Genomic DNA, 23,202 nt, shown 5'->3' with positions numbered 1-23,202 from the left:
TCTCGAGTGCATTTCTTGTCTGAAATGATTTTTAAATCTCATTAAAGTATATTGTAAGTTTAATTCAGTCTGTAGAAGTGTACAGTTACATTCCTGTCTTGCAGGGCTTGGGGTTGCATGGCTCTTCTAAAGGCAAATGCTGGGCAAATCGCAGTGGTAGCCGCTTCCCTCTCTGAAGGCAGTGCAGTCCTGCATCAGGAAATGGGCTGTGGCTGTCACTGCTCTTGCAGGGACTTGTTCTGGATGCAGCACTGCATCTTCCTATATCCCCTGGCATGGGCATTAGCACTGCAGGTCAGGGAAGCCCGTACCTGCCCAGGTGGGGAACAGGAGGGGCAGCAGCATGCGGAGTGGGTCTGCTGGGAAGGAGGTGGCCAGCTTGTCTGGAAAGCTTTCTTCTTGATGGAAAGGGAAATTCTGTTTGTTCTGCTCTCACGGATTGAATGGTAAGGTGGTAGGTAGCCAGGTGCATTGCTTCCTCCATTGCTTATATATACCTCGCAGTAAAGCGGCTAACAATTTTCTGTTTGAGTGGCCTCCTTTAGTGTACCAAGTCTATTCTGCTTTCCTCGCATTTATAAATCTCTGTAGCTAAGGTCTGGTACTTTTCCAGGCTTTGCACTGTTGTTTATTTTCTGGAGTTGTAACAGCTTTATTTATACTTGCTTCTATACCGTGTTTCAGTGGTTCAGATGCACAATCAAAGATTATTTGCTTTCTGAAGGTTTTCCATCTCTGTAAGTATACAGAACCGGGTGTCAAATCCAGAGAACTAATTTATGTGGGGAGGAGGAAGTTACAATTTTTGAAGGAAAGCCAGCTAGGTTTCCTCGCAACAGAGAAGCTGCAGGTAGTACAGGGACACAGGAGCATTCACTCATCACCATTAAAATGTAACATCTGACATTTGAAAGTAATTCTGGTTTCATTGAAATGCTGTTAAGATATGTATTATCTAGACAGAAAAAATACTCTTTGGCTATTATTTCAAATATATATGTGGATATTTAATTTGTGGTCACTTGTAAATTGAGGATTTGTATTTTAAGAATAAGACCATTTCAAAAGGAAGTGTTAAACTTAAGATGCTATGACTGAATATATGTTTTCCATGTACTTTTTAATAGGTTTTTTTAAAAGTAAACAAAAAGCTCAGCAATATCATTAGGGGCTGTGATTTTGCTGCTGCATGGGTAATCAGCCCAGCTCAAACTTCCTATCAGCCGCGCAGGATGCTGTAGCGTGAGCTGACAGCCCTTGAGGGCAGGAGCAGAAGTTGCCAGCCTGTGTGTGCATCAGCGCAGGAGGTGGCAGAGACGTGCTGAGCTCCTGCATTTTGCAGGCGGAAGAACAGCAAGGCAGCTGGGCTGTAACCCGTCCAGGTTGAGAGCAAGTGTTTGGAAAAGCAAACTTTGCTGTAGCTGCTGCACCATGGAAACCTGCACCTCTACTCTTTCTTCCATATAGTCTGCAGTTTTGTCTCACCAGCTCCACTTGTATTCCCCAGCCAGGTCTCTGCCTGGGTTCCAAAATCAGTCTCGGTGGGATGCAGTGCATCTCCTGCACCTGCCCATCAGCATCGCTCGGCTCCTCCGCCTGGACCATGCCTACTCCCCTCTGCCAAACAGGTGCTGCCCCGCTGCTGCTGACTCCTCTCCTCCTGGCCCCCTTTCCTCATCCCTGAGGCCCTGGGCTCCTTTTCATCTCCACCTTGCCCAGGCAGGTCGACTCCCAGGCTGTCTCACCAGGACATCTGTCCTGTCCCACTGGCTTTTACGCAAAAGAAGACGAAAGAAAGAAACTGTGATTTCAATACAGAAATTAAAAAAGAAAAAGTAAACCAGAAGGGCAAATATTCTCATTAAATGGAAGGGCCAAGCCTCACTGTTTCAGTCCTAATGCCTGGCCTCGCCCTGCCTGATGCAGTTTGTGCAAGGGAAGTCCAAATCTAAACAGGGAATATGGTGCTGCTGCATGGGGCAGAGGTCACACACTGCTTTGTACTGGGAACCATGACCTTCTCTGAAAGTTCACTGAAGACAGATTTTTTTTTTTTTTGCTATATTTTGCTGCTAAAATGAATTTCCTGGCCCCCTTTTTTTTTTTTTTTTTTTTTTAAAAAAAACAACTGATCACTTTTAGCAAAAGCAAAGGCAGAGCAATGCATAGGGAGTGTCCTGAAGCTGCCCACCACTGGAACAGCTGAGAACGGTGTCTTGGAAAGGGCAAGTGGAGCTCGGGTTGGATGGATCTGCACAGCCTGACAGCGTTTGTGTCATGGGGCTGTGCTCTCCTTCTCACTCTGTGGGGCCATTACATTCTTAATATGATGTTATTTATTTTACTGTGCCCACTGAGGGGGCGGATTTTGTCACTGACTTCCGTAGGAACAGGATCATAACTTTAATTATACTGCAGTAGCAAACAGTTGTCAAGGAAAAAAAATATTGTCTTGGACATAGTGTACATATTCTTCATGGCCATGTAAATATTTTAATTCTTTCCTAATTATAGGCTGATTTAGGGCAACGTTGAGGTAAACTTCTGAGCCTGATTCTGTGTACATGGTGCTCCTTTCTGTCAGCCTGTCAAAACAAAAAGGGCTTAAAATACATGTAACCTCTGTTCATATTCACATTCTCCCCTCTGTCCTGGAGCTCCATGGCCCCAAAGTGAAACATGCATCCAGCCTATACTTGGGTCCAACATTTGAGATTTTAGTACAAACATTTTTAAAGGCTATGCTGAGTGTTGACACTTGTTTGAATTTGGACTGTGAACTCTGAGGTGATGTCGGTGCTAGTTTGAGGCCAGAAAAGCAACCAGTCCAACCCAAATGGAGCTGGGATGCTCCTGTGCTGCTGCAGATGTAAGAAGATGCAACATGATGTTTCTTCTGTTGGGTGATTTAATTGAATGCAAGTTTAAAAACAGATGTAGAGACATGTTAGCTCTGTAACATGCATTTGATGTGAGCTGGGATTAAGGTGAAGCATTACCAGAAATGAGGACAATCTCACCGTATTCCTCATTGTGCTGTGGTTAGGCTGTGAGGCTCCACAGTCCTATTTATAGACTGCAATAAAGCAGAATATTACCCTGCACAGGCTCCACAGACTGAGAGTCAGATTGGGTCAGAGGGGCAATTGTCCATCCACGCACATCAGAGCTGAACGGGGGGTCGTCGTGCTTCATCCGTGTTGGGTCCGAAGTAGAATTAAGAGCAAAATGCTAATCCTAACTGAAACAATGGGGGAGGCTGCAGGTGAAGCACCTTGATGAGTTTTGCATTCAGTTATTTTCTGGAGAACTCTTGATTATGTAGGGGGAATGCTTTAAAGAAGTGAAGCAAAGTGGAAGTTTAATTATATGTCCAGAACTCTGTAGAAATGATAGCTGAGAAATTAAGCTGGATTTTACTAATTATGTGGCTGAAAATAAAGTGAAACTGCAGTCATTTTTACTATAGGCCCCTTAAAAAAAAACCACCACCACCAAACCCTGTGCACTACAAAGACAAGCTGTATAATTTTAATGATATATCTTTCAGCATCTTTCCACAGTCACAGTATGTAAAAGCCAGAACAGATTGGGGAAGCAAGAATTTCATAACTCTTTACCTTCCAGAGCTGATGTAGGTACTATACCTGCAAATTAAAACAGTTGTCTCTTCCACATTCTGCTTTACTGTTCCCACCAGGTTGCTTCAGAGAGTTTGTGTTGTAGGATGTTTTTTGATCAGTGTAGCAGAGGCTTCATTGCTAACTGGATGCCGGCCTAGGGAATGCTCTGGTTCCTCGTTTGTGAAGGATTTATGCAATGGATATTCAAAGCAGGGGTTTCAGAGCAATACGGTTCTGCTCTTGACAATACTTGGGAGGCATTTGCAGCAAAACCTGTTGCACTGCTGCTTTAGTTACTGAAACTAAACCCAAGGAGACTACTAGTAGAGTTGCCATTGTACCTTTTATAAATGCTGTTACAGGTCAAATTGGGGCTGGATGCTGCCAGTCCTACCACTGTCGCCCTGCACCTTCTGACTCAGAGCAGCAGCATTTTTCTCCCCTGTTGAATTTGGCTTGTGGTGGTTTGACCCCAGGAGCAGCAGAATGACATAGAGCTGCTGCCAGGGTTTGTGGTGTATGATGATAAAAAATGGAAGATTCATGTTTCCACTGGGAAAATCATGTAACTCTCCCATAGGGTGGCTTCTTGTTCTTGCATTAGTGTGAAAAAGTAAATGAAACGTCCTTTTCGCCTACACAATATCAATCATTTTATAACTGCCTCTTTAATGTCTCTTAAAAAAAATTCACAGATCCTGATTCTTTTATTACCTCATTGTACCGATTATGTTTCTTTTAGATGAATATAAGTGTAATAATGAGTACCTACCACTTACCTTTCTGTAACATTATAATGCTTTTCATCTTATTTCCCATCTCCTGCTATTACAATCTAATATCTTATTTACCTAGCTGCGTACACAACAGATGTCCTCAGTGATGACTTGAATCTTTCCTTCTAAATCTCTGCATGCAGGATATGTCAAAATTGTATTTTTAAATATAGATTATCTTATACTTTCCCATATTGAATTTCACGTTGCTTAGTTACCTAATTTTCCAGTTTGAGGTTATTGTTTTATTTTTTTCTTCCTTTTTCTTGCTTTATATTCCTCTCTCATCTTGATTGGCCTAAATAATCCTCCATTATCAGCAGATTTTGATACCCTACTCTTTACTCTTTTTTGCAGGTTGCCAGCAGAATACCAAACATTGCCAGCCCTAGCTCTGGTCCTTGGAGCTCACAGCTGTGAATCTCGCATTTCAGTAGTAATTCCTCCTTTGTTTCTATCCCCTATCCATGACTAGAGTTTCTTACACATCATGTTACTAAATCTTCTTAAGCAGTTAATTGCATAAGCGTCCAACCCTTAAGTATACACTGTGAAACTGAGATTCAGATTTACATTCTCACATCCTTTACATATTTACATGCAAGGTTTCATTGAGGTCTGGTCTACTAGCCCAAATCCAGCTCACATTTCAGGCTATGAAACCCTTTTGCATCAGCATGTTTGCTTGGGCATGGACTCCTCTTATGGCTTTAATGTTCTATATGTATTTGCACAGTTCTTACATATTTTTTGTCAAAACTTTAACAAACTCAGGTTACCCTGGAGTGGAGAAGCCACATCTATTGCTGTACATTATGTTGCACATCTCCAGCCTCCTGGAGCTTTGTGGATGTGTAGTTCCACTCCCTGTCACTGCTGGAGAACTTGCCCAGCTGCGATACCAGCAGTTGGTAGCGACGCAGACCCCAGCAGGCAGCATTTATTGTGCCCTTGGGCATCCTGACTGGGTTTTTGCAGGCAAAATCTGGTGCCTCCACTCCCGGTGACGGCTGCTCCCCACTGTTAAGAGCAATGATCAGCTAGAAAGTCAGAAGCCAGATGGACACATCCTCTTAGCTAAAGATCAGTGTAGTGCAACCCATGAGAGAAACAACTTTCTCTGAAGGAGTATGTGCAGAAGGCTAAAAGATTGGAAAATCCTGAATTCAAATCCCAGATTACCCAGATGCCACACTAAACAAATAGCTAGAAAAGAGCTCCTCTGTAGCTGTTTCTTATCTGTAAATGGAGATGTTTGCGAGAATGTTTTCGCAGTCCTTTTATATAGCACTTCTCACAATGAAAAGCAAGGCTAGCACTTTTCCAAATCATCAAAACAAGTCAGAGGGAGATATCTGCATGGGAGGAAGTTCTCCCGAGACAAGACATCAGCAGGCACTGCTGCCAGAAGATGCCACTTGGGAATGAGTGACTTGGCCACAGAAGTGAACTCCAGCAAGTAAATTTTAGTGACACTATAGAGAGTATGAGCAGAAGCAGCTGCTGAGGTTCCCCTTTTTCCTTTTTTTTTTTTTTTTTTTTTTTCCCCTTTTCTTTTCTCCTCCCCCCTGCCCCGCACCCCCCAATAGAGAAATGAGAGACTTTTCCATACACTTAGGTATCCTGAGATTGCCCCAGGTTTGTCCCTTAGTAGAACCAGCAAACTGATCCAAACTTCAGCTCTGCAGGTGCCAGCTAATACTGGTGCCAGTGTGTTGCCCAGGAGTGTCTTGTCCTTTATAATCTCACAGCTGGTGAGCAGTAAAAATTGGGAGAGCTTTCAAAGTTTCTGTTCAGTTTGGTCAGTCACATGAAACTCTTATGACCGCAGTTATGCAGTTGCTGTTGTGGTAGGGGGTTTTGTGGTTTTTTTTAAAATAATTTTTATATTGGTCCCTGGATGTCTTTTGTAGGCAGCTAGAGGCCACATGGTGCTATTGGAGATTTAATCCTTTGTGTGCATTTGTCATTCTTGGTCCTGGTAGCAGGAGGCTCTATAACGTGGTATAACTTCTACTAACTTTCTCATCACATACACACACACACGGCTTGGATGGTCTACATTCCAAGTTGTTAATTCCAATTATTTTTACATTAAAATAATATATCCAATTATATTTATATTCAATGTAATGCTTGTTACATTTAGTGTAGCATTAGAGGGATCAGTTTATGTCATGCTTGTTACTAACTGAAATTATATCTTGAGTATGATAGTGTATACAAACTGTGGTTTTCTGTGAAAGTCAGCCTGTCTTCTGGTTGTTAGTCCTGTTTAAAAAAAAATATAGAAAATAAGATTTTCCCAGAGGAATGGATCCTTTGACTTCAAATGTTAAAGTTAGGTTGAAACAACCCTTACCCTTTTATCCCCCTTAAAAGTCTAAAATATTTCAGAAATGGACTTGCCACTTTGAAAGGAAGTCTTAAACCCCCTTACTGATCTGTTCTGTGAAACTACAGAGAAATGGATATCTGCATGCCGGTCAAATTGACTAGAAAGGTTGATGCAGCATCTCAAATCAAATCAGCTTTAAAAAATCAGATTATAGCTTAAAAATTCTCAACCATGTACAGCTGGTTAATGCACAGGCACCTACTAACAGAGATCACCTTGACAAGGTCAGCAGCAGTGAGACACCACCGCATCTGCATATCCTCAGCATGGCAGTGACTCGGCAGCCTCACAGACAAAAGGGGTTTGTTTCGTGTCACACCCAGTGTTTCTTGCTCTTCAGTGTGTGTTTTCCTACATGCCTTCAGCATTTTCCCTCCAACTTGTTGCTTTGCCTCTCCTTTGAGAAACATGAGCTTTGTGACTGCAAGGTTTCTTAGTATTTCTCTTTTGTTATCTGGGAGGGCATTTGGCCCTTAGGATTTTATTCAATCATCTTCCATGAGCTTAGTTGGTTTGGTTTGTATTTAAAATATTTTTTTAAAAGTGGGTGTTTTCTTTATAGTTGGAAATTAACCAGATAAAATTGGAGTACTACTCCCTTTCTATGTAAATACTGAGTACTTCAATACTTGTTATGGATTATAGGATCTGTTGGTTCTTGGTTTAGAGTTTGCTTCATAGCACAAATGTCAGTAGGGTCCTTCTCTGTGCACCTCAGTGCCTGGGTCAGGCTGTGATTTACAGGAGTGTGTCTGAGTTCTGCTCTTCAAGCTGACAGTTTATTTGTCAAAAAATGGTTAATTAGAATGGGCCTTGTACTTACCAACAGCAAATACAAAAAAACATTATCAAAGGGAGGTTAACTTATTCATATTTGGTACAGCCATGGCTAAATACGAATTTGCTTTCACATGTAAAATTCTTTCAAGGTGGCAATATTTTTCATGATCATCTGGAAAAAAACTCATCTTATTCCATGTTATAAGGATTGAGTGTTATGCTTAAAACATTCTGTAGTGCTTTTCTTCAAAGCACTCAACCAACTCTGCTGTCCTCAATCTCCTTGACTACTTTTCTGATTTTTCCTAACATTTCAGCTGCACTTGCCCTGGAGATGAGTGGGCAAGGAGAGGCCCCTGTAACTTGTGTCCGTGTGCGGCTCAGGGGTGTCATCCTCCTGCCCCTAGAAACTGGCAGAGATTCCTGGGAAAAGAGCAGCAATCTCAGGATGGCTGGCTCTGGTGAATTATCCTATTTCCAGCTCTGAGGATAAATAATAACTTGTTTATTTTCTAACATTTATCCTGACACAGCTGTCTCTCGTTCCTTTCCCTCTTTGTGGCACAAGTTGGGCACAGGTACAAAGGAGGACCAGCAAGCATTCCCAGGAGCTGGCAGTGTGCTGTCAGTGGGACAGGCTGCCTGGCCTCCAGGTAAGACCACTTCTCGCCTTGCCTGGCCAAGGCTCTGCTGCTGCTCTTCCCTGCCCAGAGGAGAGCTGCTGGGGATGGTCCCGCTCCTGCGCCAGGGTCAGCACGGCAGCACATCACCTCCCCCACTCCTATGCCTCACTGGCACCTCGTCCTCTCCAGCATTTTACACCATCGAGGGTTTGGTCCATCTCGGAAGAGAGAATCTTTTGCTTTTAAATTGAAGCTCTGGAGAAGTGGCTTTTAGGTACTTATTTTTGACTTCCGAGTATACTAATGACTGGATCATTACAGTGGTTGGAACGTTTCCTGCTTACTTAAGTGGAACTTGGCTCAAGTGGCTCATTCGTAACCCAGTGGAACAGATGGAAAGAGCCTGGTTTCAACGGGCCACGGGTGAGGCTGCAAGGGGATACGGCTGTTGCCAACTGCATCGTTCTTCTCTAGCATTCTTATTCCTTGAAGAGATGCATTCTTTCTAAAGGTGCATTGGAGCTCTTGTATGAAGTTGGCTAGCAGTATTTTTTCCTCTTTTTCAAATCCTTTTCTGCTTGCTAAATATTTCTATATTTTCTCTTACATGTTATTTTATTCAGTGCATTACTTAAAATATGCAGAATCAATGAGCTGGGTATTTTGACTTCTTGTTTCTTTATAATGTTTATTAGCTGTGAAAAGACACTGCTTGCATACTGATTATTGGGTGAATCGTGAAATCTGTGAAAACTTACAAAATAATTAGATATGCAGCAGTTCATATTAAACAGTGATCTGGTGTCCCTAGGTACAAGTGGTAAATTCGGTGCTTTTCTGATGTTAAAAAAAAAAAAAAAAGATTTCTGTTATTTTGTAGCCAAGTGTATAAGCTAAATACAGCAGTTCTGATCTCCTGAGCAAGATTTACAAATAAGTGAGGGTTTGGTTTGTTTCTTTTTTTTAGTGTTTCCATTCGTAATTTTTAACAGAGAATTTGGCCGGAACATATGGATGAGACACAGAAGTGCTGTGGAGGGAAGCCTTATCTGGTTGGGCTGCTGACCTATAGCTGGGATGCTCAGGAGGTGTTTCTAGCTGTCATCAAACCTCTGCCTGACTTCAGGAGTGACACCTGGCCTGCCCTATGCCTAAGATTATTTTCAGTGGGACCCAAGCTATTCATATAACTTTACATTCAGTAAATTTGCCTGCTGTAGCTGCCGTAGGGCAGTGGGAAGCCCCAGTTCTACAGAACAGTGATGACTTGCTGTTGCTGAAGTTAGTGCTACTCCAACTTAGAACTGCTGTTCTGACTTGTGAAAACCTTGGCTTTTTAACTGAGACTGACAGCAGTAACACTCTTGTTTTGTCTTTTGTATCTGTGTATAACTTAGACCTCTTATGTGTGTGTCACTGCAGCTCTTTCCTTTAAGAAGACAAAAATCTTAACACTGTTGTCTTGTCTCCCAATTTGTTATGAGAGATTGTACCAGTACATGGATCAACACCAATAATTAAAAAGCACTGCTCTCACTGAATCCTGCAGAGCTCTGATATATTGAATTGCCGGCTTCCTTCAGGAAGGAATATAAGACTGAGTTAATAACACCCAGAGCACATAACAATTTCCAGAACTGTTTTTTATTTTTGTTCCACATGCTATGATGTTATGTGATAGAAATCCGTGCAGCTAAAATAATTCCAGCTAATTGTCACACAAATACATATAAATGACCATTACGTTCATTACGGTTTTCCCACCCTAGTTCCAGTCGTCATATCAAGTATTCGTTTAGTGCTGCCCACTTCAAATGTTAGAAGCCCCATTGTGTGATACTAAGCACTAAATCTTCAGTGATGGTAATGTGATATTTGAACAGCTTCTCTTTTCTGAACTTGTTTGTCATCTCTAAATTGGATATCTCTCTCAGCTTTATCTTCTCTAGCAATGTTCTTGCCAGAAACTTGACCAGTGCGAAAAGCAGCAGCGCATCATCTCTTTTGTTACTACAATGCAACAGATCTCCCTTTCTCCAGAATTTACCTAAAGCTCTCTTGGTCTTTCCCAGGGACTGTCTTTCCATCTGAGATCATGCTGGAGGGCTCACACTTGATTCCATGAGATTTTGGACCTCCAGCCCCTACCAGGACTGCCCTCGTCAAGCAGATGTTTGTGGGAGAGGAATGGTGTTAGTCCCCAGCACTGTCGCCTTCGGTGGGTACTGCAGCCCATCCCCCTAAAGCATCCTCGCAATAAATCTTTAACAAGTCTGTTAGTTTGATCATATTTTTGCTTTCTTTCTAAATCAGTTTATGTGCCAAGGGACATGCTCTCCATTAAATAAATGGGCAGAGATGGGCTGAAATTAGGGAGGGGAGTCTCAGCAACTGTAAGAAAAGGTTATTTAAACTAGGATATTTAGTAATGAAAATTCAGATTTGAAATACTCTGATCCTCAGTTTTTTTGGGCTGAAGGAGCAACTTTTCATTAGAGCTTGATGGGCACCTAACAACTTGCAACTGTTTTCATTTGGGAGATTAATCAACTTTCCATTCAAATTCTTGTCTGTTGCTGTTAAATGTAAGTTTTTATCGTCGTTTAGAACTGGGCACGCATCTACTGAGAAATAAAACAAACTGTCAAATAGAAATATCTTTTTTTTTGGATAACCATGGTCAGCCTACAGAAAGATTCCTCCTCCTGTTAGTGTCCTTCCACACTGCCCAGTTCTTCAAAGCTGAGTTTGATGAGGATGAGTCATTCTGGAAATTAGTCTTAATTCTGAAATCTAAAATGCAATGTTTTTGTTGCCACAGTAGAGTCTGTTATTTTCTTGCTAATTTATAAATTGAATAAATCCAAGAATTGAAAATCTTTTGTAACAGTGTTACAGTTAAATACTGCCTATTCCACTCAAATCCAGCTGTGTTGCGTGTTCATGCAGAAGAGGGTTGGAGAGGTAGTGTTAAGTAGTTATTTAGGGATGTTAATAACATGCTTAAAATGTTTCCATAAAGTGCTTTTGGATCATACGATGCCATCTGTGTTACAGTTGATTGTAGTTAATTATACAGGCATGAATTTCTTGGGAAAATGGATGGCATTACTCAAACAGTTTGTTTGTGATCAAGATAATGGAATGACACAATATTAAACTGATGGAATTAAGTCTGAAATGCATTCCTCGCTAATAATCCTCCACAAATCAGTGGAATTATTCTGAGTTGCTCCAGTTTAACTGAGAATTTGGATAGGTGTACTCTTGTAACATTATTGCAATAACTGCAATGGATTTTTGTACCTTAAGTGTTGTGAAGTATCTGAGAAAAAAGAAAAATTGGTTTCCTATGTAATAGCCACTGTTTCTAATTAATTATTTCACTTTCTGCAATTTAGCTGTAAGAGATGTAAAAGTTAAACAGGTGGCGTGCTTTAAAATACGCATGTTGAGGTTTAGCAGCAATTATGTCTTCCAGTACTGAAATTCTATTAATCTCTTCTGTTTTACTATAAACCATTAACTCTTCACATAATTGACACCCAGCTATGTTTTGCATTTAAAAAAAAACAAAAACAAAAACAAAAACAACCAAAAACAAAAACAAAAAAAACCCCCAACAACAAACTGTGTAAAACTTGTGATGAAAAATCAGTGGATGGGATTTAGATATGTATCTCAATGTATGTGTGTGATGCAAACGGGTAACTACACACACACATGGTAAGTCTGCGTATAGGAATATATGTAAACTACATATGTATAGCTTACAAGGTGCAGGATTTTGCATGGGTTTTGTAAACATGGTCCACCCATCAATGAGTTAAAGCTAACTATGGTTGAAGGATTAATCTTTGAGGAAAAATTCAGGTCAGTCAGGATTTGACATGTGTCTGTTAAAGCTGTTGGAATTGATCTAATCCTAAGCAAAACTTTGGCTAGACTTCCATCTGCAGAGACTCATTACTGTATGTTGGGGTTTGGGGGGAGGGAGTATTTATTATTTTTAATTTAAATCAGATATTATTTCATCAAAGATAAGTTTCAGAACTTATTTCACACTGGGAAACATTGGTTGGTTGGTTGTTGTTTTGCCTTATGGAAGCTGAGATTTGCTCTAAACCAGCCAACTATTGGTAAAGGAATACATTAACTCTGCAATATGGGTAGCCCACGAGGGATTTGCTAGCATATGGTAGTGCATGGTAGTTCTATTTAGAGTGGAAATCTTCAAGACAAGACGCTATTTTCCAGTGAGCATGGCACTGGATTAAAAGCAGGGCCCTGAATGCAAGTCTCTCACATCCTGAATGAGTGTCCTGTGTACCCGGGCTTTGCTTATGCTGGTGTCTTCTGCTAGTTTTGATGAGAAGTTTTGTTCTGAACCTGAAACTTTCTCAGCAAAAGCGTGGTCAAGACAGATATGCTCCTTTGGAAGTTTGGGTTGAATTACCCACATTTGGTTATATTTAAAAAAAAAATTTGTTTCATCAGACTAGTCTCAATTTAATCATTACGTAAACAGCACAGAGAAAAATCCTCATGGGATGTATACAGGAAATATGCAACATAACCATATGTACATGACAATAAATGTCTTGGCAATTATTTCTTGATCTCAGTACTTTCAAGACTTGCTACCTGCTTGCTGTATTTTTCTGTGTAATTTCCAACAGATTTTCTTCTCGCATTGCAGCTGAGTGAGTAACATACTATTTGTGACAAATGTTTGTATAGAAAAAAAACCAAAACACAAAACCAGCACGTGACGTGATTACATTGGCAGAACACTTTGGCTTAGCATGAAATACCTTTTCAGAGGAAAACTCATTTTCTTGCATGTAGATCTATAGACTGTTGAAATCCTAAATGAAAAATTGACATTAGTCACAAGAGCTTCCCCATATGAGGAAGTGGGAACTCAGGCATAGACAATATTACATTTTCTTACATCTCAAAATATTATAATAGCATCAGAGACTCAAAAAGGTTTGTCTAAACTAATTAATTGTAACAATTTTTCAAAAATAGAAAACAACAGTGTTCACAAGGCTGTATCATGCACTTGAAATTTTCAGTATTTGTAAGAATAGTGTTTTGCTTAAGCTATGGTTTGCTTAAAATATTGGTACTCTGGGTAGGGATTTATTCATTTATTTTTAAGTGCAGTGAAACATTGATTTCAGAAACTACTATCCAGAAAACACATTTTCCAATTAGCCTTGATGTCTGAATTGCAAGTCAGGAGGCAAAAAGAATGATGAGCCCTGCTAAAGACAGCTTATGATGCATTATTAATGCTATTTTCAATATCAAACATGCCAGGAATCATATGCATAATATATTCTCCCAGAATCAAAAATATGAAAAACTTTCTGTTCTATTAAGATGATGTGTCTTATAGATGCCACCCTCTACATAACTCACTGAAAAAAAAAAAAAAATTAAAAATACAATGGCAATGTAACCGGTTTTACAGGAAATGGCTTCTCTGCCCACTGCTGCCCAGCACTACAGTGGTGGTGTCCCACTGAGTTGGTCTGTTAGCTGTAAGGGCTGGACTTTTTGAGGGTCTATGCTCAGTTTTGGCACCTCGGTGTTAGCTTCCTGGGCTTACTGCATGTTAGCTAGCTGGCAAAGCAGACCACTGAGCAACCTGGGAATGGTAGGTTTGCATTCCCTTGCCAGCATGATAAACCATCTCTGTGCAGTGTTCTGTGTCAGCACAGTGATGTTGGTTTGGAAACGTGTTTGTGGCAAGTTTTTCTCCCAGTATTTGGGACAAGTATTCTTTTAAGACTGGCATTTGTCCACCAGTCCCCAGATGGCTTTTCTGCGCGCAGGCATGCACCAGCAGACACCGCTGTCTCTGTATTACAAGACCCGCACTTTTATTAATACAAGTAACTACTTTCATAGTTCCCAACAATGGGGCTTGTCCCATTGCATACGCAGAAGCTTATGGTCATCACTAGAAAGCTGCCTTACTCTGTCCAGCCTGATTTCCCATTATTATCCCTGAGAATAACAACCCAGCATACACCAAATGGACCAATGACTCCGAACTGTGTAAATCCCTTTCTGGTCTGCAGGACAATGAATACAGGAGGGGGCCTCTGTCTGTGTATCACCAGTTCTTGAAAATAAAACCATTGCTTTCAGGTTTGCCCCTTCAGTCTGTACAGCAACCTGGCCGTTTGAGAAATTTTGCTTGGGAGCCCTGACCCAAAACGATTCTGCAGTTGTTTTCCCATGTGGTCTGCTGCAGCCCATGTCTGTGTGATGTATACTTGCAGCCGGTGGCGTGTCTGCGGGTGGGAGAAGGGAGCTGGGATTTCCTTCTCTCTGGTTTGTGCCACTCTTGGCAGTATTTTCATTCTCAGCGATGCCCAGCTCCGAGAGAGATGTGCCACTTAAGGATGAGGAAGCCGCAGCCCTCTGGGTCATGCAGGAATGCCGGGGGAGAAAGGGCTCCTGCACCCCCATGTCCCCTTGCACCCATCCTGCTGCTTCCTGCTCTTGTGTCTTACCCTCGGACCAGAAACTAGTGCTGCCTGGTAGGAGCTGGGCAGGAGGACAGGAGGCAAAGTGTTCGGTGCAGAGGGCTGAGACCTCCCAAGGAAAGGCAGACCGGCAGAGGAATTCTCTCACCAGAAACGGTCTGCTCCCAGTCAGTAAATCACAAGTCGCTTGTTAGACTGCAAGTGAGTACCTGTCTGCTACCTGCTTTTCTTTTGTTTATCCTTCCTGCAGCTTGCTTCAGCGTGGCAAAAACAGTGATAAGTGAATGGTGTATGTAATGAGTTTATTGAAGCTTTTATTCTCTGATATGAAGTTGCTGTTGTAAATACCAGTAATGGTTGCTTTTTGCTGGTTTTGCCATCAAAATCGATGTCCTTGCAGGTGAACAGCAAGTCTGATTATATTTCTTGGTTTACCAGAGATAAATCAACCTGCTCAATAATAATACATACTGCTCACACTGCATTTTAATCTTTTCATACTTAGAAGTTCAAGAGCCTGTAGGCTTCATTAGTTTAAGTTTTCATAATGTCTTTGAAACCAATGGAGTTTCATGAATGTAGATTATCTAAAGATCTTTGTATTGTTACTGATCATTCATTAATTTGCACAGAATAAAGTAAAATTACAGTGAAAACATTGAAGTGAGCATTTGGTAGCACTGAAGCTCCTCAGTCCTAGGCTGACTTTCCTTTCCTGCCCCGGGAAGGACAGGGTCGGGTCTGTAAGCACAGAAGCATTCGGTCCTGCTCTTGCTGGGAGGGGAAGCGGGAGCCTCCTGGGCCTCCGCAGGGATGCCAGCGAGGGCACCTCCTTTACTGTCATTCTCGAGCATGTGCCTTTTCCACTTCAGGAGAGACATGCAGGGCATCTCTGCTAGCCGGGGCAGCTGCCAGCAGCGCCTGAGCTTTGGTGTATCCAGGAACAAACCCAGCTGTAGCATCACGGATGGGCGCTGATACTTCTTGACCAGCGTTTCCATCCCTGCTGGTTTCTAAATGCATGTGGGAAGGCTACCACAACCACCGCCTCGGCAGGCTCCTTCCCACTCTGTATGAACAAATGTACAATGAACGTAGCCCTTTTTTTATCATGAGGAAGGGGAGATGTACTCCTTTCTTGCAGGTCTTCCTCTGAGAAACCTTCCCTGCCTACCCCACAGGTTTTTGTGCTGAGAAGCACGGTGTGCAGAACAGTTTTCCATTGTTCTGCAGGTCTCGCTGCTATTAGTCCATTTGTGCAGACAGACCATTACCAAGGCTGATCAAATTCCTATTATCTGGATCTCTTAATCCTTAGATGTTACTCTTGACTACATTCAAGTTTTATCATTATGTCCCTTTTCATCCTTAAAGATTTAATTTGAAGAGTCCTCAGCTAATTTCTGCGTAGTTCTTTTTGAAGCAGGCTTGTTACTTTAAGTACTGGCAAGGGAGCTGATTTTGCTCTGGGAAAACCTCATTAAGGCTTCAGCATTCCAGTCTGGAAGATGTTTCCAACGTCAGCCCCTTTCCCACACTATGCCGATGGGGGCCTGTGGCATCTGAAAGTCAGTGCCCTCCCCTTTCCTTTGTCACCTCAAACTTACCATGGGGTGTGTAGATGTGATCCACAGCTGAGCTTGCAGAGGAGAAAGTCTCCTGGCACTGGTGTCTGGGGAGGATGGGTGCCAGATACAAACAGTGACTTTGGCTAGTGAAGCCTTAGCAAAGCTTGGCTTAGGGTGGGCAACTGCAGCCTCTGGCAGGCATTCAGTTTACCACACTTGGGTTGCTTTTATGGGGTAACAGGGAACAGCTTGCTGATATTTCAGATCTTTAAAGGTTTTGTGGACTCACGTAGAGCAAACGTTGCAATACAAGCCCGTCTTTCTTGAAATAAGCTAACCAATTTTAAATTTTATTTTTTTAGTAGAGAAAACTCAGATTTAGGCAGATGCTTGGCAGGAAATGTGTCAACTCATACAATTAAACCTTGGTAACATTTTAAACAAAAGCTTAAACACTGAAAGTATGAGGACACACAGTGCTACAGATCAACCTGGGACAGAATTCCAACCAAGTGAACTGTGCTTAGCAACCATTAGGTCCCTAGCTCTGCAGGGAAGGTGCCAGGATGGTGTGCTCCTCTGCGTGATGCTCCTGAGGGGCTCTCTGAGACAATACCAGCACATGGTAGCAAAATCGTTGATGATCTTCTACTTGGATTCACAGGGATGCCTGGGGAGTGTGTGCGCAGGGTATCTGACTACTCTGCACTATCACCATGCACTGTCTCCCAGAAAATCAGCTGCTGGGCTTGCACTTCTCCTAGGTTACCTCTAATAACATTTTTGCTTTTTGGTTTACTTGTATCAGTTCCTTAGTTTTATTTTCTGTAAGCAAACAAACAAAAATTCTTGTAGCCCTTGTCTGTCAAAAATAATCCTTCTGATTGAAATTATTCCCACAAATACCTGTATAATTTAAATTATTATTTGTCTGGCATTCAAATGTAAGCAGTGAAAAGCTTGTATTATGCTGCTTCTCATTTCCTCGGGTTGTGAAATAACCTGGCTCCACCTACTGCATGCATCGTTATAACTTATCGTTTCAGAAAATAATTGTAATGTGCACAAATGCTTCATTCATTGCAGTAGGTAGAATTCAGTGCCTGTGGCTACAGACTGCCCCATTTTTTTATTTCTAAAGAAAGATGGGTTTTTAAGACCTCCATGGTAGATCACTGATGTATTGCATCTTCTTACACAAAGAAGCAAGAATCTTAAATTCAAAGAACATCTGCTCCTGTTTATAGTTTTTTCAGGCAATATCTGTAAAGTTTTATTTATTTCTGTTTTTTTGACGAACCAAACACATTTGTAGCTTCAAGGCTACAAAGTCAAGCATCGGACTGAGAAACAACAGAACTAAGACTGACTGTACTACCTTGGTTTGGTCAACTAATATCTGGAATTTTATTTTTTTCCCCAAGCCTCAGCCTCCCCACTCTTACCCTGATCCAGTGTAGATTTGTAGTGATTGCTTGTCCTACTTGATTTTCCTAGCTCTCAGCAGCTTTGCTTGGTTACTCCGAAACTCCAGCCACTTCTCCCAGATGCTCTCAGCCCTCCCCTACTTCATATCCCATTTATATATCCCCCTAGGCAGCTGCCTCCCTCTGCTCTTTTCTCCCTAATGGATGCAGGTTTTTGCTTTTAGAATTCAAATCAGGCTGTTCTATTATTATTATTATTATATTGTTATTTTACTATCATCATGTATTGTTATTTTATTATTACAGCTGCCCTGAACTGTTAAGCCTCTTTACTTGTGCTTGGACAGGGAGTAGTGCTGCTCTGTTGTGGTTTTGTCTGAGTCATGATGAATAAACCAATGCATTGAAGGTCATCGTCCAAAAAGATTGTTATCCACATTAATAAGGTTGGTATGAACAAGGTTGGAAATATTTTCCCAAATTTGAGCTTTTTTGTGTGTATTTTTATAGCATAACTTAAACAGATCTTTAAAACAAGGATTTACTTCAAACTAGAAATGTAGTGACAGTTAAAAATGAATCCCAGTAAGTTTTTGAACTGAGAAATACATGTAATCTCTTCAGGATATAGTTTCATCTAAGCAAGTCAAAGTTTTCCAGTAAGACATTTTTTCATTAGATTTTACATTCTTCTGTAAATTTACATGTTGTTGTAAAATTCCTAATCTGTTCTGCTGGTTTTTTTGAAACAACAAAACCATGTTGTCCTTGTCCTTCATCAGAAGTTGGCCCAAGTCTTGTGTGAGAACTTTGATGAAAGACAGAGCCTTTATACCACTGGATTTCATACCTCCTCTGTTACTGCAGTTTTTAGAATCATCCAGTTCTCTGAATATTACTTGGATCCTTCTCTTTGCTGATGGTGTTTCCCCGCTTTGCATTACCATGAGCATGTATCTTTTGTGTGAGCTTGTTAGCTGCTGCTCTAGGCATTTCATTCATGATTTCACTCCCATTATTTTTTTTCATAGACAATTTAAAAATAAACTTTGATAGTGAGTCAGCTTTGTCTAAAGAAGCAAAGGCAACTGTTTCTTTGTGTGTGTTGCTGTTTATAATTTAAATAGGAATGAACTGGGTTTTCACAGCCGTAGTCTGTATCCACAGGTTGAAAAATTGCATGGGATAATTCTCAAGGAGCTTGTGCAGCATCGTGGGAATTCTCCTTCCGTAGTGCTTTGACAAGTAATGTTGTTATAAGAGAAGATCCTTCAGAAATTATACAAAGTGTGAAAGAAACATCAGGGAAACATCCATATTTAGGGAATAGAGCAGACAGTACCTACATTCCACTGCCCCAGAGCTAAACAAAGCCTTCAGGACACAGTGTTTTGCCCAGAATTTCTTGCTGTCCTCAGGTTTCTATTAGATTAAACCTGTTCATGCTATTGATGAGCACTGAGTTAAATACCGATCTGAGAAAGAATTGACAGCAACCTGAATGCCCTCCTGTGGACTTGTTCAGCACAGAGTGATCAAGTGTATAATATTAATGGACTGTCTGTCTGCATCAACAGTTTTAAGAAATTAATCAAATGAAGTAAGGACAAACTGTGATACTGTCAGTCAAGTTCACCTCTGTGCAGACAACTCCCAGATCACAGGGATTTGATTTAATTTGATTTGATGAATAGGTGAATTATTTATTTTTACATAGAACTCTGACATTTTTCTGAACCATAGGATGGATGCAGCACAAAAATGACATTAACAGATAAAAAAATACCATCTTTCTCCCTACCTTTATCTGTCTTTGTCTCAGATTGCAAATTCTTTGGAGTGAGTTTGTGTCTTGCTCTTAGGCTCCCTATGCCTGACAGTTATACTAAGCTAGAGTATGTTTTTTGCAAGGATATGAGTTTTCAATAACTCCTATACTCTTTCCTTAATAGTATTGATTGTAAAGGACCTTTGACTATCATTGATAATATGACATTCTAAATTTGGCACAGTCTCTACAGACTTTAATAATGCTTACCCATTCTAGAATGCTGCTGTTTATTCTTGGGCAAAGTCTCTGTTAGAGAATCTTGAAATAAAAATCAACAAATGCATGTAGCTTTTAGCACTGCACTTAATATTACATGTTTTGCTGACAAATCTGAAGTTATCACTATAAATTGTGTATGTTGTATAGTTTATGGATGTGTTGGGGTTAATGGATAGACATAGAGTGCAAAGTATATGAATTCCGTGAAGTTGGGTCCACTTTTGCCCGGTTCTCCACTGTTTAATAGAATGAATTTGCTTGATTCCATTTTGTTTGCTTAGATTTGACTCAAAACCTCGTAGTGTGAATAAAACTCCTACATTGTTACCAGACTGAGATAAACCTATATAGATCTTAATTGCTGTTTTGATGGTACACCGCACACTCCTGTATAGAAAGCTTTTGTTGTTGGGTAATCTCTGCTTGCTTCTGCAGCTTCTTACTTCTTTTTTTTTTTTAAATTTTATTTTATTATTTGCATCGTGAATATCTGAAAAGTATTTGTGGGAAACCAGACTTTTTTAAAGAACATAAAAGTATTCTGCCTGTACTGAAAATAGTTTTCCCAGCTGTTGGTGTCTCCAAGCCATGACAGTGCCAGGGGATGGTGCTGGGACATCCCTCCCGAACACCCACATCCTCTGCACTGTGTGAATTCCAGTGCAAATGAAGTGACAGAAAACATTTATAGTTTGTGATTTAAATCTTTTGCTGTATAGAGGTGTAATACAAAATATTATTGCACCTGAGCTCTGTCCAGCCCTTACTTAATCCAGGGAAGAGCCACTTTAGCTGGCTGACATGTACCTTGTGCTTCCTAGAAATGTCTTGTGTCTCACCGTGCGCTTGGAGGGTACCTCATCACCTACCCACCTCCAGCACTCTGACAGTGGTTATGTGATTTCCCTCCTTCCAGGCAAGTAAGAAAATGTAGTGGGACGGAGGCAAGGACGAGAAGCCCCAAGCGAGCGCTGGGACGAGGGCCTCCGGGCTGGACTCCCCTCTCTGCCGCGCGGCCTCATCATGTCCAAGAAGGGCACCAGCAGCCGAGCTAGGGGGGAGAAGCTGGACGCCTTGGCTGCCTTGCAGGCTGCCAATGAAGAGCTCAGGGCCAAGCTCACCGACATCCAAATAGAGCTCCAGCAAGAAAAGAGTAAGGTGTGCATCTTTTCCTTTCTTTCCCCCATTGGTTAAAATAAAGATAGTCTGTTGTTTCTGACCGCTAACCACTCTTTGCCCCACTCATAGCTGACTTGTACAGGACTTCGACAGTAAATCAGAGTGCATGCACCTGGAGCTAGCCTTCTGTGGGAAACAAGAGGCAACCCCTTTATTGCAGATTTTTAAACTGTTCTCCTTGTATTTATAACGTGCGTATGATACAAAAGAACTCTGGAAGCGAGGGTGCTTTGGTGGTGTGGCTCTCGGTGGGAAAGCTGAGCAGTGAGGATGGCCAGTCCCTGGGCAGGCAGGACTCAGCCGTGGGCAGCACGCTTGCTCCTGCCATCCAGGAAGAAATGAAGTTGAAAAATCACATAGCTAAATGCCAGCAAAAGATCTGGAAAAACAAACACCTGCTCAAAACAGATGGCATAATCATAGTGGTGGGCTGAAAGCTGTCCACGTCCTTTCTTTCTTCCGCTACAACTTTTTCTAGTAAATATTTACCTATTTATGAGGATGGCTACATTGAGGGTTTTGAATGCAATTTTGTGTTATTCAGAAATTCTCTTTGCTGATTCTTCTCTTTCACATTTACACTAATTTCATTTGGATTTTATGCTCAAAATCCTTCAGACTGGCTGCTTACAATTTCCAGATGTACGGTAATAGGCCTCAGCTCTGCCTCCTGCTCTGATTGCCAAAGTTTAAGGAGCCACAGTTTCACCCTGAGCCTTTGAAGGAGTGGCAGCTGATGCAGCTTGAGCCTCAGCTTTAAGAGCTTTCAGCCATAGCCTTCAGACCACTTCTCAGTGAGGGCATGAAAAATTTATTTGCTTTTCCCTAATCCCCCAAACTAGTTTCTACTGATAAACTTTGGGGGTTTCTTTGGTTCCAGAATGTTAAGAGACATGCATTACCATGCAGGGGCAGAATGACATTCTGCATTTTTTCATTAATTTGCATCATTATTAGGCATTGTAGACTATGAATACAATTTTTAAGGAAGCTTCTAAGGGGGTGGTGGTGTGTGTGTATGTATATATATGTATAAATAGAACATCTATTAATCCTTTTGTTGTGAACCAGCATTTGCAGTTTTAAGACTGAGGACCCTGTTTTCCTTCTCCCTGTCCTCCCCAGCCACTTCTCATCATGGCTTCTTTTGAGTTCATGGTATGGTTTTAAATTGAAATGTCATTTGACCCTTCTGTGGTCAGATACAGTTAGTTATTTGTACTGAATAATTCATTGCTTAAAAAGCATCTGATAAAATGCAAGTGTTTGGGGCTTCACAGTAGCTTGCACAGAACTTTTTATGTCTTGCATATGCATGTGCACATAGTGCAGTTTGGATCTGTGTGCCTGAGCGTGCCAAAGTAACAGCTTAGCATCTGATTTCTCATGTATTCTTTTAGGGATGTGGTGTGAGAGCTTCTGCAGATATCTAGCTGAAGAATAAAGTCAAGACCCAGACTTACTCCACAAGATACTGCTTAATTCCTAAATGTGTATTATCTTAAACATTAGTCTGTTTGTAGAACCTATTACACACATGCTAGCCTAGTTTCTGACCCTACACTTCCTGTAGCATTTGGATATGGATGGTTAGTTCACCAAGAAATTTTGTGCTTCTTGCATAAATTTATGATACTTATTTATATTGTGTTAACTCATGCTTTTTAGGGCACCGAACTGAGTCCAATTAAAGAGTCCATAAGATTGCAAGGGATTATTATTTAATTATAAAAATAGAATATGATGCTAAAATCAGCATTGGTGCCTAGACTTTCATCCTCAATATCAGTAATTTGCAAAATGATGGTGATACATTTGTTTCTCTTTTTCTAAATATGCAGATATTTCTGCTTATGCTGGATTCCAGTGAAGGAAAGGTCTTTTCTACAAATTTGTCAGGGTTCTTTTTCTTGTTTTCACAAAGTACTTTTTCCTTAGAAGAATTCTCAAAGTCTTCTGTAATATCACAGTTTTTTCTTTACACTTGCACAGTTTGGTTCTGCAGTGCAATCATTTGTGAGGCAGGCTTAGGCATATTCTTAGCAAGGAAACCTTATTGTGTCAACTGAGGAAGAAAAATGTATCTTTAGTGAGCAGAATTGCCTGGAACATTTTTCCCAATAAACACTTCAGTAATTAAATACAATGTAGTGAATACCCACTTCTTAATTTTAACATTTAAATATGTGTACAGGCTGGTCTGATAAACACTGTAGGGCAGAAAAGACAGAGCAAACTGACATGCACTCCCTGCCTCCGAATAAACCCGCCC

General features: G+C 41.0%; 1 protein-coding gene across 43 annotated transcripts in view; it reads left to right on the top strand.

The window, feature by feature from the left end:
- JAKMIP3 (Janus kinase and microtubule interacting protein 3) overlaps positions 1-23,202 on the top strand; it is a 91,061-nt gene that overhangs the window by 14,443 nt on the left and 53,416 nt on the right. For 42 of the 43 annotated variants that reach the window (XM_041127305.1, XM_041127296.1, XM_041127295.1 and 39 more), the window contains 3 exons: positions 10,273-10,418; positions 18,008-18,147; positions 20,668-20,909. In XM_041127305.1, the coding sequence (XP_040983239.1) occupies positions 20,775-20,909 (135 nt within the window). In that variant the 5' untranslated portion in view covers positions 10,273-10,418; positions 18,008-18,147; positions 20,668-20,774. The remainder of the gene's footprint in view (positions 1-10,272; positions 10,419-18,007; positions 18,148-20,667; positions 20,910-23,202) is intronic. The other variant, XM_030029896.2, reaches the window with a different exon arrangement.

This window comes from Aquila chrysaetos, chromosome 11 (genome assembly GCF_900496995.4).
Source record: "Aquila chrysaetos chrysaetos chromosome 11, bAquChr1.4, whole genome shotgun sequence".
NCBI lineage: Eukaryota > Metazoa > Chordata > Aves > Accipitriformes > Accipitridae > Aquila > Aquila chrysaetos.
The sequence above is the reverse complement of the archived record's forward strand: the minus strand, read 5'-3'. Positions and strand labels throughout refer to the sequence as shown.